Source organism: Pan paniscus, chromosome 11 (genome assembly GCF_029289425.2).
Source record: "Pan paniscus chromosome 11, NHGRI_mPanPan1-v2.0_pri, whole genome shotgun sequence".
NCBI lineage: Eukaryota > Metazoa > Chordata > Mammalia > Primates > Hominidae > Pan > Pan paniscus.
In genome coordinates, this window is record NC_073260.2 from 116,109,152 (window position 1) to 116,124,809 (window position 15,658).

Genomic DNA, 15,658 nt, shown 5'->3' on the forward strand with positions numbered 1-15,658 from the left:
GATGGAAATAGGATGCAGAGGTAGACATGAGTTACACTAGAGTAGTAGTACAGCATACATTGGTAGCTGCTTTAATAATGAGATCAGGAGAGTAAAATATGGCTCTGAGTTCTGAGCTTGGATGACAATGAATGATGCTGTCATCCTAAAGGTTAAAAAAATTCAGAAGTAAATGAGTTTAACATTGTGTGTATTAATATGAAATATCAGTGAAATACCTAGTTAGAAGTGTGGGCTTAGAGAAGTTATTAAGATTAAAGATGGCCAGGCATGGTGGCTCACGCCTGTAATTCCAGCACTTTGGGAGGCCGAGGCTGGCAGATCACAAGGTCAGGAGTTCGAGACCAGACTGACCAAAATGGCAAAACCCCGTCTCTACTAAAAATACAACAATTAGCCGGGCATGGTGGCGCACGCCTGTAATCCCAGCTACTCAGGAGACTGAGGCGGGAGAATCGCTTGAACCTGGGAGGTGGAGATTACAGTGAGTCAAGATTGTGCCACTGCACTTCAGCCTGAGCAACAGAGGTATACTCCGTCTCAAAAACAAAACAAAACAAAACAAAACAGATTATAGATAGGCTTTTAGGAGTTGTTAACAAAATAGCAATGGTTTCATGGAAGAAGACAGAATCATTGAAGCAATGAGGGGAAAATGTGAAGCAAAAGACTAAAATAAAGGTCTCCGTTAATAGGAAGAAGAGAGCCAGTAGAGGACACAGAGAGGGATTATTAGAAATCTAAGAGGAGAACTGAGCCAGAGCAGCATGGCAAAGGGATTTTCTAGAAGGAGAAAAATTCAAAAAGTGGTCAAAAACTCCCCAAACTCCAGAAAACTTAAAGCAGATGGCTGAGAAAATCAGGTATTAAAAAATAAAATCAGAAATAAGAAGTTTTAAAATAGTATAATTTGTGTAATTTAGGTATAATTAATAAATTCAGACCTGATACACATCCTAAAACAACCTTTCCTGGGTAAACTTTCAATTATTGTTTATTTGATAAAATAATTGATGAATTTCAACTAGGTGACAGAATTTCAAAAAGATTATTACTAAAATCAGTGAAAAGAATTTCTGAAAGATTATTACTAAAATAAATTCAGTGAAAAGAATTTCTAAAAGATTATTCCCAAAATAAATTCAGTGTAATATAAAGTCTTCACGTTTGTCTACTCTTATTTTTCTTTTCTTTTCTTTTTTTTTTTTTTTTTTTTTTTTTTTTTTGAGACAGAGTCTCACTCTGTTGCCCAGGCTGGAGTGCAGTGGTGCCATCTCTGCTCACTGCAAGCTCCGCCTTCTGGGTTCAGGTCATTCTCCTGCCTCAGCCTCTCGAGTAGCTGTGACTACAGGAGCCCACTACCACGCCTGGCTAATCTTTTTGTATTTTTAGTAGAAATGGGATTTCACCATGTTAGCCAGGTTGGTCTCGATCTCCTGACCTCATGATCCAACCCCTCAGCCTCCCAAAATGCTGGGATTACAGGCGTGAGCCACGGCGCCCGGCCCTTCTTCTGTAATCTAGAAATCTGAAAATGAGAATGGAGTATTTGTGTAATTTTTATCCCAAGCAATTTCAGTATGACAGTGGGATTATATTCCTTGATTTGTGTATTCATTCTGAATGTTTATTAATTGATCTTGACAGATAAAGGATATTTATGAATTTTTAAAACCACTTTATTGAAATATAATTGATATGTAAGAAACTGTGCAGATTTAATGTATACAACTCAATGAGTCTGGGGATACGTATTTACCTGTAAAACCATCAAGGCCATAGATATATCAGTTATTTCTTGATCACATACCCTAATAGTCAATGTTAATGTTTCAGGGATTCAGTAGCGACAGTGTGTTCTTTCTCATTGTTCTCATACAGCATAGTTAATTGGGCAATTTGGACAAGAAAAGAGTTCACTGAAGCAGAGTCCTATAATAGAGAAAATTAGATAGATAAGGGAGGCTGTAGACGAGGCTCCTAACTCCGGCTTATTAGTTCAGCAGTCCTAGAGAAAGTGACAAATGAGGCTTTTTAAGCTGAGGCTTTAAAAGTGACAGGAAGTTAGCTGGGCCATGGGAGTGGGAGTGGAGAGACAGCCGTTCGCTCAGAGGATAGAGCGTCTCTGATGGTGTAGAGGCAAGAGAAAGACTAGCAGTTGCTGTTTGGCCACGTTGTACTTGTCTACCTCTTAAGACTTTCCTGCTGGCATCCAACAAATATATATTCTGTACACACTATTTTGTCAGGACTATTTCTGGGAATAGAAAGATGACTGAGATTAAGTCCTACCTTATAGTAAGAGAATAGATTCAGAAAATAGATAATGTGAATATAATGGGGTGAGTACTGCCAGGTATTGTGAAAACATAAATATCAAGTTTTAGCCCAATTTGGGTGTCAGGGGAGGCCTCCTGAAGGAGATCATATCTAATCTGAGTCTGATAGTGTGAGAAAGATTTAAGAAAGGTGAAAAAGTTACAAATAATGAAAGAACACGGAAAAGATAGACTATAAATTCATTCCATTAAAAAAACATGCATGTCTCTTCAGGAAAAGAGCAGTTGAAAGAGGAAAATAGTATAGTATATTCTTCGGCATTTACTATTAATTTAGTTTTCAATACTTTCTTTTATTTATATAAAAATGACCTTCAAGAGGCTGTTCACCAAATTGTGTTGCTAAAATGTGTTAGCTATTATTGGAAATTGGCCCTTTTAGTCCATTGGTGGTAAACTTTAGTTTCATTTTCCAATTTCTGAAGGAGTTGAGAATATTGCAGAATGTTTTCTACCTTTGTCAGTTTTTATTTTTAGCTTGTTCATTTTTTTTGTTTTATTTATGCACTTTCCACTTCTATATTTGAAAAGGGAGGCAGGGAAAAGGTATAAAACTTTGACATCACAGAAATGAGACCATTATGAAGCAGAAAAAGAAAGCAAACTATTATGGACATTTTTTGTTTTCTAGGAATGAATAAAAGATTCTCAGAAATATATTACAGCCACTTTGGGGAAGAAATGAGTGAAAGACTAAATCAGGAAAGTACTTGAGTGAGAAAAGTACCAAAGAAATGGAAAATGAAAAGCAAATCTTTTAGTGAAAAGCCTTAGATGATTTCTATTTAGTGGAATTCTTAAAGGGATAATAGTGTAAGGTTACTATTCCTGTTTTCTAGATTGGTTAATGTAGCACGGTCAGGTATTACAAGAAGCTCCGTGCCACGCTGTGTCACTTGCAGTGGTTGGCAAGTTTAGAAATTAGGAAAGGTTGTAGCTTTTTATTCAGTATTCTATTAGAAAAAAATGTGAGGAAGAAACAGAACTCAATCCACAACTGTGGGCAGGTTGCTAACTTTTAGTTAGATGAAAGCTATCCAGAAAAATGCTTCCTATTTGTTTTCAAGCAAAATGCAGTTTTGGTGATTGACACCTGTTTTCTTGACCAACAGAAACCATGCTCTCATTTCTGGCCAAGTTAATGAGGAGGTCTTGGCCCCTACTCCTTAACTCCTCCACACCGAAAAAGTGTCTAATGATTTCTAATTAATTTAATATCTCTTTACTTTCATACTTGGTTGTTGTATTTTTTGTGTGCCACATCAGGAGAGTTCCCTCACAGAAAGGCTAAATTTCTTTTGTAACAGCCTTAAGGATACTGCAAGTTCTGGTATCAGGAATTCTGTGGTGCTTAAACCTACTATTTAAGTAGATTTGGGGAGCAGAATGCCAGTCAGATCTAGCAGTGCTGCTGTTGTTCGGAAGCAAGTTGTAATGACATAGGGAACTTCTGTGACTTTATAGAGCAGAATTTTACTCTGGGTATTTAAAAAATGCACAACACAGATTATACTAAGAGAAAAAACTACCAGAAGGTACTCAATGTAAATTAATTTTATAACAACCGTTTTATGTTTATAAAAAATTGAAATAAAGAATAAGGGTATTCTATGAAATTTTCAATTTCTTTGGTCTTACTAATTTGTTCTCAACTTTTTCTTTTAAACAAGATTTTTATGGAAGCATGGCTTACGGTGTTGCTTCATAAGATTTGTGTTCCACTATTAGCAGCCTAATGAAGAGTAATTAATCATGTGTTTGTGAGTTAAATTACTTTAACTCACAAAGGCTTAAATTTGTATAGTACTTTGCAATTTACTGAGGATATTAGGTTTCATTTAAGACTCACAATAACCCTGTGAGGTAGGTATTCTTCCTCTAATTTACATAAGAGTAAAATGAGGACCAATGGTACTAAGTGTCCTGGCCAAGATCATACAGCTAATACTAGTAATAGTTAATACGAACAGAGGGCATACTAGGTGCTATGCAAAGGATGTTACACACGTTAACTGATGTAATCCTCACAGGAATGGTGCTCCTCATTTTATAGCTGAGGAACACACAGTATACACTGACTTGCCCCAGCCGGCAATACAAAACCAGAGAGGAAAGACTTGAATCCAGGCAGTCTGGCTCCAGAGCCTATGTTCTGAACCACAGCCCTGCCTCTGTGCCCATAAGTTTATTGGTCAAAATAGAACTTTTTTTTCCCTAGGTCAATTGATAACTGATTAAAACTCCAAAAGAAGTAGACATAAACAGGACTGCCCCAGACAAACCTTAGAACTAAGAGTGACCAGGCATATGTGCTTGGGTACAGATCACAGAAGTGTGTGTTTAGTGTCATGAAGCAATAAAGTCAGTGGGTTGCCATGAGAATTTAAGGAGCGGTAAAGCAGGAGGCTTGAGCAAGGAATGACATTCATCACTAAACTCCTAGACGGATTTTTCACCTCCCAGTTAAATAACATGTTTGAGAATGCTAATACACACTAATACAAAAAGCCTGACTGAATTTGAAGTGGGACTGCCACAAAAACCAGAGCTTGCCTTCTCATATAATTATGGAGAACTGGGCCCCTTGATGATAACATATTAAATGAAATTAGTAAAACTTTACTTAATATAATTAAAACTCTGAAGGTTAGATTTAACTTATCTAATTAAATCTAATGTACTGGGAAAACACAGCTTACTTTGTAAGTAGTCAAGGGCTTTCCAGATATATTGATTCTGAAGTTATTTATTTTTCTGTTACTTTAATAGTTAAAGTCTATGTTGAAAAGCTGTTTTGAGTCTAAACTCCAGGCTTGAGGCAGACGGGCAAAGCAGAATATTGAGTTTAATTTTACCCATATATAAAGCTAGCTCTGAAAGCAATTTTTTTTTTTTTTCATTTCAAGCAAGTTCTTTCAGCTCATATGATTTGGTTGATACGAATTTGTAGGGCACATATTAGCTGCCCATTTCACTCCTCCAATATGAATCATCTTATCTTTCTTAATGTCCTGTGAGATTAGAACAAGGGTCACGAGTAGGCCAGTAAAGAAAAGAACGTTTGCAATAAGGAGTTATATTTTCTAGAAACTCTATTTGGGCATGCCATTGCTGGTTTGAAGAAAGGAGAAAAAGCTTGATGAGACTGAGAGTTGAAAATTCTGATGGAGAAGAACCGCCAAATATTTTTGACTGCCTGACTTAGGAGAGGCATTAATTCCTAAGAGCCACCTCTTGTACCCACTTTCTTTACAGTGGAAGAATAATTCCATGATAAAATAGCAAAGTTAAGCAAATGTTGGGGGTATTATATGTATGTCTGCTTTAGTAATGTTTTTATAAATATATAAATTTGTTGTATAAGAAAATGTATAGATTAAAAATGGTTCATAGAGACCGTATATTGGGGGTAATAGGTTTAAAAAAAATCAGAGAAGATTTCACTTAGAAAATAATCAGTTAGTAGATATTTAAGGAGAGAGAATAGTTAACTAGGTGGGAGTGACAGAAAGTTCTAGGCAGGTGGAACAGAATGATCGATAGTTTAATGACAGAATGGACTGTCAGAGATCTTCAACCCCTGGGCCATGAATGGGTGCCAATTCCTAACCTTGTTAGGAACCCGACCACACAGCAGGAGGTGAGCAGTGGGGAGGGAGCATTACCACTGGAGCGAGCTCTGCCCCCTGTCAGATCAGTGGTGGCATTAGAATCTCTCAGGAACATGAACCCTATTGTGAACTGCACATGTGAGGGATTTAGGTTGCCGGCTCTTTATGAGAATCTAATGCCTGATGATCTGAGGTGGAACAGTTTCATCTCAAAACCATCCCCCCAATCCCCACCCTGTCCGTGGAAAAATTTTCTTCCATAAAATCAGTCCTTGGTGCCAAAAAGGCTAGGAAGCGCTGGACTAGGGTAAATGCAAGAAACTGAAAGCCTATCGAGCTGTAGCTGAGAGGGCACAGTCAGAGGGACTCAGGCAAGATCCTGCTGGCCTTCTGATACCTTTCAGTGTTTATCCTAAGAGAAATGAGGATCCATTGAAATGTTTTAAAAAGTGGAAATGGCAGAACAAATTTTGTATTGTGAATTGAAAATTTCAGAGACTGTACTAGAAGGGCTAAAGTCAATAGAGAGAGTTGAGAGAGTAAGGTCACAGTCTGGGCATGAGACATGGAATGAGGCCAGAAGAGTGGCAGTAGAGATGGAGAAAAGCACGTGCACTGGAGATTGGGTTTGGAAGGGATACAACTTAGCAATAGATTAAGTATGACAGAGGGAGAGAATAAAGGCAGATTGTCAATGATAACACCTAGGTTTCTGGCTTGTGCACTGAAATGGATTGTAGTGCAATATTAGGGAGGGTTTATTTTGAAAGGCGTATTATTTCCTTTATTTTAACCACAGTAAATTGAGGGTACTTTTGTAACTTAAAGTCAGATAAACCAGTGGAATTCAGAAGAACATTCTTGGCTAAAGATATGAATCTGGAAATCATTTGCATATAGCTAAGAACTGATGCCCTGAGCTGGAATGAGATCTAGGATGAAAATAGGGTCTGGATAGAAGTTCTTGGCCAGAGCCTTGAGGAGTGTCATCATTGTAGCTGGGCCGCAGATGATAAATTCTGCTAAGGAAATAAGGTTAGTGTGGAAGGAGATATACATAGAAATAACAGAAGAATATCACAGAGAAAGGGCTCAGAATGTTTCATGGAGAGTGTTAACATCTTAAAAGGTCTGCTAAGAGGGCAAGAAGGACAGAAGAGTATCAGAAACTCCCCTTTTGATGTAATGCCCTGGAGATCACTGAGCACCCTGGCAATGGCAGTGAGGTGGAGTGAGGAGGCAGGCGCTAAAGCCTAGTCAGCTGGGAAGTGAAGGGAAAGGGAGGCAGTGGGAGCAGCAGGAACACACAGCTATTTGCAGAATTTTGGCAGTCAGGAGTGGGAGAAAGAGAGGTGACTAGAGTGGGATGTGGTTTGTTTTGTTCTCTATATGACACATATTTGTACATGGTTGAAACCTAAGTGATGGGATCGAATGGGGAAGGAGAAGTTGAGATATATGAGAGAGAAGGAGTAAAAGGTATGGTAAACTTCCTAAGAAAGTGAGAAGATTGAAAACAATTCAAGAAATAGTTAATGGCCTTCAAAAGTAAGGCCAGCCCTTCTACTTTACCAAAAGAAAATGTGTGGTTTGTTTACAGATCTAGATAGGCTTGTACTTTGGTAGACAGATGATGAGGGAATTCTTGTCTGAATCTTTGCATTTTCCCTTTATATAAGAGATGAGGCCATCTTCTGGTGGGGTGGTTTGAACGTCCAGGGTTTCAGGCTAGAGGAGAAAGTGAAAACGTTACTGTGGAAAATGGAAGGACTAGGCAATTGGAGCAGTTATTAGGAAACTAGATAGTGGTAAGATTGCCAGGCCGTGTTGAAGGCCTAACTGGGGTTGCTGATTATGAATTTATGGCATTATTCTGCCCTGTGCTTTATTTCTCAAGCTGTGTTCAGCTCCCTGGATTCTGGCACAGAGAATGGCAAGCGTAGATTTCAGCTAAGATAGAGTGGAGGAGACGGGCTTTGGAAAGGGAGAATTGAAGAATCTGAGAGCTTCAGTGGTACGTGGGCCTGACCTATGAAGGTTGAAATCACCCAGGATGATGACAGAGTTTGGAGAAAAAAGAAGGCCATGAACCCCGCAAAAGAATCTTCCCTGAGAGAAAGGAGATGCTGGGGGAGGTACTAGATGGCAAAAATCAGCCAGAGAAGATCATAATATAGCTGGATTGCATGAACTTCAAAAAAGAAGTTTGTTACTACAAAAGTAAGAGGGTGGAAGAAAAATACCTGCAGGAAGCCATGGGAAGCCAGGAAAGAAACCCCAAACCCTGACTCTGAGGTTCATGGGCAGGGGAGGAGGGATAAATCCACAGCTGCCATATGAGAAGGCTGCAAAGGAAGCAGTACCCTCAGGGGAGAGACAGGTTGCGGGTAAGGCAAGGAAGTTGATGTTTACAAAGCTATAGTTGCAGAGAGCACAGTTGAAATGTGTGGATTTAGACTGAGGTGAGGCTTTGTATAATACAAAATTTCAAATTGCCACTGCCCTATTTCTTTCAATGTGCAAGAGCTGCTTTGAAGCAAGCTTCACTTTGACTGCCCTAGATGAATGCTTTAGAGATCAGTGGAGAAAAAAGGTTGTGGATATCTCGCCGCACCATTAATTAATTGCTGTGGGGGAGGCTGTTCAATTCTTATCCCAGCCACAAGTAAAACGAATAGTGGGGGAGTGCTGCCGAAGAAAGAATGGATTTTTTTTTTCATGTACAAGAATGGCAACTCAAAGTATGAAAGCAGAAGAAAAAATTAATGAAACTCATCAGCTTAACCTTGATTTACAAGATTCTGAAGGAGGACAATGGTAGCGCTCTGATAATATGCAGTATCATTGCTTTATGTGTAGCGCTCTTCTGACTTTGTGCGGTTGGTAGTGAAAAGCAAGAGGTTCCTTGACAAGTGTGTTTATCAAGCACATCTGCAGTGTGATTTTGTATGCTCAGTTGCAGCCTCTGTCATTCTCCTCCATGCTCATTTAACATGATGGACTTGTTTGGTAAATCCTTCAGATGGTGGGAGGACAGGAGAGGGGGAAGCTTACTCTGGATCATAAAATAAAAGATACTGGTCTCTGTCACACACAGAGAAGCCTCTGCCTTCTCCTCATCCTCCTTGATCATTATGATTATTTGTAGTAAAGAAAATGAATGGCTAGCTGGTGTAATCCTGTGTATCTGTTGTTTAGTTGCTTAGGGCACCATGGAGAAAGTATTGTGGTATAATTGTCTGGTTTGAGTTGAATTCTCAATTAGGGGAAAAGAAGTTTGACAAGCTCTTTAAGCTGCAGCTCACGGAATTTCATGCAGTCTTACCGAATAAGATAGTTCAGATGCATCTTTCCGACCTGTGATGTTCATACTAGCCAGTAGCAGCTGGTATCTGTTTACTGCTACATGCCACACACACTGTGCTGAGCACCTTTGGTTTATTTCCCCCCATATCACAGCCTGGTATTTTTTGCTCACATATTTCAGAATATATAACAGATTCTGGGGTCTATGCCAAAGATCAGCCCAAACTCCCAGCCAGACATATCTCCAAGTGCCATATTCTTCACCAGAATGCTCTAGAGCAGTGCCGTCCAACAAATATAATGAAAGTCACATGTGACATTTTAAGTTTTCTAGTAGCAACAGTGAAAAAATAAAAAGCAGGTGAAATTAATTTTAATAATTTATTTTATTTAACCTAATACATCCAGATTATTTTATACTGTCATCATTATTTTAAAAATTATTACTGAGATATTTCACACTCTTTTTAATGCTAAGTCTTTGAAATGCAATATGTCTCTTACATTTACAGTGCGTCTCAGTTTGGGCTAGTCACATTGGCAGTGCCCGATGGCCCCCAGGGGCTAGTGGATACCATGCTGAACAACTCTGCTCTAGACTCTTAATGGAAACAGAGTTCTTAATCACAGAGAGTTTACTGAGTTTACTACAGGTTTTGCTTTGAGATGAATAGAAAGAGGCCTTGCTGGCCTCTGTGGTCTCTGTGATTGGTCTCTGTGATTCAGTGTGACACAGGGTTGGGAGTGTCCTTCCTCTTGTTTCTTTGTCCTGTTGTGGTGGCCTCCTCTTTTAAAGGTATGGGGGTATGTTTAGGTCCGTGTGTGTGTGTTTTCATTTTCACAGTAAATCTCCACGAAGTGTATGGAGTCCTTAGAAAATACTTTATGACACATAGAGTAAATAAGAAAAAGAGACAGACCACTGCCACCATTAAGATAAATGTAGCTTTGCGTCCCATTACTATCTGTTTTAATTTGGCAATTATTTAATCTCTACAGATCTGTCTTTTTGCCTGTGACCAGCCCTTGTAGCCTTATAGGCTATACCTAGGCTTTGCTCAAAGAATTTCTCTGTAGGAGGACAAAACCAGATTATGCATTTACTATAATACCTGAGAAGTAGGAAGTGATTAATATGTTATTATTATACGGTATGTTCAAAGTCCTTGTATAGTTACTACTAAAGATCAGTATGAGCAGAATCCCTAAACAGGAATATGAAAGCAGAGTATATACTAGACTGAAGTGACAAAACAGCTTTACAAATAAGCCATACCTATTTGTGGATGGGTGCCTTTATACATTCCTTAAATTTTAGTTGACTGTTCTCAGTGTAAGTATTCAGTTACTTTTGTCTTTTTGTATAGATGTCATTATAGTGATAGCTATTTTGAAGGCCCTTAAGTCGTGATTTTCTCCAATTTTCTGCGGTACTTACCTCGAGATTTGCAATTTGATGGGTAGAAAAAGAAGGGAATTTTTAATATCTTACTCTGTGCAATTATACCTAATTTTTGTTACTTAAAAATTTTTAATTCAAATAAAAAGCATTTTAGGTTTGTATAAACAACAGTACTACTAGATATTTATGTGGGCTAAGAGTAAAAATTTTCATGTACATCCTCCTTTTAAAAACATCTTCTTATAAATTAATGTCATAGAAAATATTTGGTTCAGCAGTTTGTGGTGGTAGATTGCAGTATTCTAGCCTTGTATGTGTCCAGCACCAGGGCCCTAACAAACTATGCCTGCTCTGTTTATGATACCTAATAAAGAGCAGTCCACCATGATGATATTACCATACAAGATCATTGCAATCACACATAAATGTCTTCCCGCGTTGTTTTTAAAATTGAACAAACAGGTGGTTATTTGTCATTGATGTAAGAAATGGACAAGTCACCCCATATCCATAATTTGCCTTCAACCTCATTGGTCTGTGGAAGATTTAAGGGTATATCCACATTTTCCTCCTTTAAACTAACCTAACTTTTATCTATTCATTCTTGTGCAGAGGTTACTACATAATAATTGTGCCTTTGAAGAAATCTCGCGGGAAATTTATCAAGCCATGGGAGAGTCCAGATGAAATGGAATTAGATGAGGTAACTATGTCATTGTTGGCTATGTCTTTTATTCGTTATTTAATTTGCTGCATTTCCACCCCCTCCCTTGGAGGCCTTTCAGGATCTAATCTGGGTGCTGGCTTCTGCATACCTAGCTGGTTGGATGGTTCAGTGCTATGGGCGTGCTAACCCCTGGGGATCCCAACAAAGATCCTTTGGCTTTAATTAAAAAACATTAAGCTGCAATAAAGCTTACAACCTGTCTAATCTTTGTTGGCCTTAATATTTTGCCCCTTGCCCCTTGTAAAACATGATGTAGAGGTGTGGAAGGTGAAGTGAATTGTCAGCAAAGACTTAATCACCATTGGTATAAATCCCAAGGTCGCCTTCATTAGTGCAACAGTTGCTGAGGCTGTTACAAACACCAAATTGCAATTTGCAGCAGAGTTCATTTGACCTACGATATGGTCTTGACCAGTTACTCACAGAATTCTGTTGATTACCAAATGTTTGCCTTATTCTATATTCTGTAGGTTTTCAGAGTCAAAAATGCATTTAACTATAGAGAAAACAAATCACAAAATTGTGAGCAAAGCAAAATATATAGAATAAGAAACAACAAATACTAAATATATAACGTGGATTTCCAAAATCTTGCAACAGCAGGTGCATTATAATTGGTACTCTTCTTGTATAAGGACATTTTTGAAAGGTAATGCATAACATGAAGACCAAGACATAATTACTACATACTTCTATTTAGATAAGAAAATATGATCCAGAAGTGTTGAGCTAGATCCCCAGAGGACCACAGCAAGTTAATGAGTAGAATTCACATTTTAAAATACAGAAGAGCCTTTGTTATTTTAACATGATGCTGTTTTCAATCAGTTCATAAGGCAAATAACTGTAACGCCCCCATTTGGCAAACATGAGATTTTAATTTATTGGGATTATTTATAGAATAGGCCACATCTTGTAGTACAATCTTTTATTTCTAGGTATTTCTTCTACCTTAAATTAGTGCAAACAGAGCAAGGAAAAGAATAAATTCCCTACCTACATTACAGAGAGCTGATGCTTATTTCATATCTATGTCTGCACAAAGGAGACTGTGATCTGACCAGAAAGGTTGTTAGCTTTCTTTGGCAGACGTGTGTCATCTCTAGAAACGGGATTTATGATCACTGGCTTCATTTATCTGAATTAAATTTGATCATGTTCAGACGAGGAGATGAGTTCAAGGTTAGGCCTATGCTTTTGTGTCACTAGTGATTAGATGATCATTGGAGCTGTGTAAAATGAGACATTATTTCAATAATGTCATCAAGTAATTTAGATATGTTATAATTTAATTGTTTTGTTTTGATGGTGAAGGAACAAAATCATTATTCTGTAATATTCAGAAAACAGTAATCCTTTAACTGAAAATGCAGAATGATCAGCTGCTCTTTTCTAAGCATTTTGAAGCCAAACATGATTTTACTTGCAACTGACTAATCAATTAATCTTGATATATTCTTTACTATTTTAATTGGTTCTCAGCTGAACTACAGAAGTGTCATCATCCCGTTTAAGTTGAAATGGAATTTAAAATGCAAAGGCAACTTGTAGAATCTATGAATTGTTCTACCTATTAAAAAAAAGTTTTTAAGGCACTGAGATCCAAGCCAGAATGACATCAAATAGTTTTAAATAATAAGCTTTCCTTAGAAGTAAAGCCGTTTGGTAGTAAGTAATAGAAAGTGATTCTCTTTTGTAGCCAGGTTTTAACCTCCAAAATGCACAGCAACACTAATGGATTAAAGTATAGGGCTATATGACTTTGAACTTTCTTGCAATTAAATTCTGTGGGTCTCCGCTGCTGATTCCCATAACAAAGGGTCATTTTAATCATCCAAGTTGTGGTGCATTAATCTGTATAATGGTTTGATAAAGAACATTTTATTAATTCAAAATTTTTGGGTCGGGATGGGTTGTTTCCCACTTTTCTTACTGATATAATTGAGACCACATTGTAGAATTAATGGTGGAAGAAATAAGATATGCATTGACTGGAAAATGAAAATTATTTCTGATAAAGAACTAAAGCCCTTGATATATCTTCTGGAATTACCTCCAGTACATCTTGTAACCATTGTGGAGGGGAACAAATGAAAGTAGGCTATGGCCTCACTTTATGCTTGCTCATCCAGTTTTTGATCCCTACAGAGAGTTTTTTTTTTTTCTACCATGGATAATAAAAGCACTGTAGTAATTTTAACTATAGCTTGATACTGCCAGGTTTGACAAAGCAGTGTTCCTCTCTTAAATGTATTTGATCAAGTAATTTTTCAGAAAGACCTATAATTCAAATTGTTGGAACCATATCATTGAATAGAATGGTGGCCTAAGGGGATTTCCACACGTATACCTCATATCTAGGCCCATAAAAATTGAAAGAGGCTTTCCAAACAGTATTACTCTCAAAATTATCTTCTGAGTTCATTTATCCTTTGTTACCGGGATGCTCTCCACATGATAAATTTATAAACTGAAACTCCTATTGTCAAGGTCAAACTGGGTAGAGCAGACATTGATAGTCAAAATGAATTTGGGGCAGAATGACTCCCAAAATGTTAGTGATATTTAATTCAGAGCAGGTCATGTAATAGATCACGAGCTTTTCACTGCATTGTACTTCAAAGGCTTGTTGTAAAATAATGTGGTCATTTGTGGTTGTAACTGCAACATTCTGGCTGACTTTGGTGTCATCTGAGCCCATTTGAACCATTTAACGTGTAACACAGGAAGCATCCTGCAGAGATTAGAGCAACCTAAACGGGCAGAGTGATGCTCCAGGTTTGACTTTAATGAATGACTGCCTTGGGTCTAAGAATACCCAAAAGCTCAAATATTTTATTATGAATTACTTCCTGTAAGTCTTCTAAAGAAACCCTAGCAGAAAGTGCTTGTGGGAATGACAATGGTATGGATGAATTGCGACTATTAACTACATCTGCAATATGAATAAAACCAAGGTAGGGTTTGATCAGTGAAGTAGAAGAGGGGACACAGTCACATAAACAACTCATGATGAATGTTTTTGATCACCCAGCTTCAAAAAGCTGTTCAGCACCTCTGCGGTGCATTTTCCTTCTTGGTGTAATAGGCTACTGTCCTTTACTACATATCAACAATAAGCTGTGTAATGATGCTTCAATTATAATACTTCATTAAATATTTGGTATCGGATTTTTTAATTAGCATATGAAAAGAATCAAGAAAAAAGAAATAACACATTCATCTGCCTTGATGTAAGCAGATACATAAAAATTATATGTATAAATACACAGAGAACAATTTAGAGTATCAGAGCTTAAACATTATATTTCCTTATGATATTGTGTAATCATTAAGTAAATTACATTATAGTTGAAAAAATCTCTAACATGGAATTTCATTTTATTTCACTAATTGAGTCTAATTATATATTGAGACTTTCTATTGTGCCTCAGTTTCCTCATTTATAAAATGAGGATAATATTAGCCATCCTTATAGGGTTATTACGAGGAATAAATTGGAGCTAATGCATGTTTAGGATCCCTAGAACAGTGTCTGGCGCTCAGTAGTTGCTTAATAAATGAAAACTATTATTGTTATAATTATCATTATTATAAGTAAAGCTAAATTTGACAACAAGATTAAAAGATAGTGCTAACTTTCTGGCCTTGTGTTTTTACTGGCCAATTGGTGAATAATTGATCAGCATAACTGAATTTATTATGGGATGGTCCAATTTTGCTAAACAAGTGATGCCCAATCTACCGTTGTTTTCCTAAAACAGCTTACATTTCATGTAATTTTAATTGCATCAATAAACTTAAATTCACAGAAAATTTTAGCACGTTATAAATTAAATATGATTGAAAAATAATGTCGGCAAAAATTTTCCTGTAACTGAAAAACTGGTTTTTTACATTTGTAGGATACAATTTTGAACCAGCTGAACACATTTACTACTCCCAGTGTAGAAGGGACTGTAACGTACGATCAAATTCCTAATGGAAGGATTCAGTGTTTATCATATTTACAGTCTGAAGCCATTTGATCACAGAAGCCTAGCCTTGATCATGCCAGGCTCTCATTCTACTAAGTAGAGATCACACTTTGGTTCTTACTAGATCATTTCTATTTACAAAAACAGGGCTAGTAAATAGTTTTGCTGCACTGTTTCCATAAGTATCTTAATTTTGTTTATCAAGGTGAAGACAAGGTTCATTCCTTTTTCCAGTTTGTCCTCAAATACATAGACTTTTCTATTAATACATAGATATTAAAATAAATAAAATAAAA

General features: G+C 37.2%; 1 protein-coding gene across 43 annotated transcripts in view; it reads left to right on the forward strand.

The window, feature by feature from the left end:
• The window catches only part of PTPRD (protein tyrosine phosphatase receptor type D), a 2,308,100-nt gene that overhangs the window by 2,140,657 nt on the left and 151,785 nt on the right, over window positions 1-15,658 (forward strand). For all 43 annotated transcript variants that reach the window (XM_055092146.2, XM_055092147.2, XM_055092152.2 and 40 more), the window contains one exon: window positions 11,271-11,361. In XM_055092146.2, coding sequence (XP_054948121.1) covers window positions 11,271-11,361 — 91 coding nt within the window. The remainder of the gene's footprint in view (window positions 1-11,270; window positions 11,362-15,658) is intronic.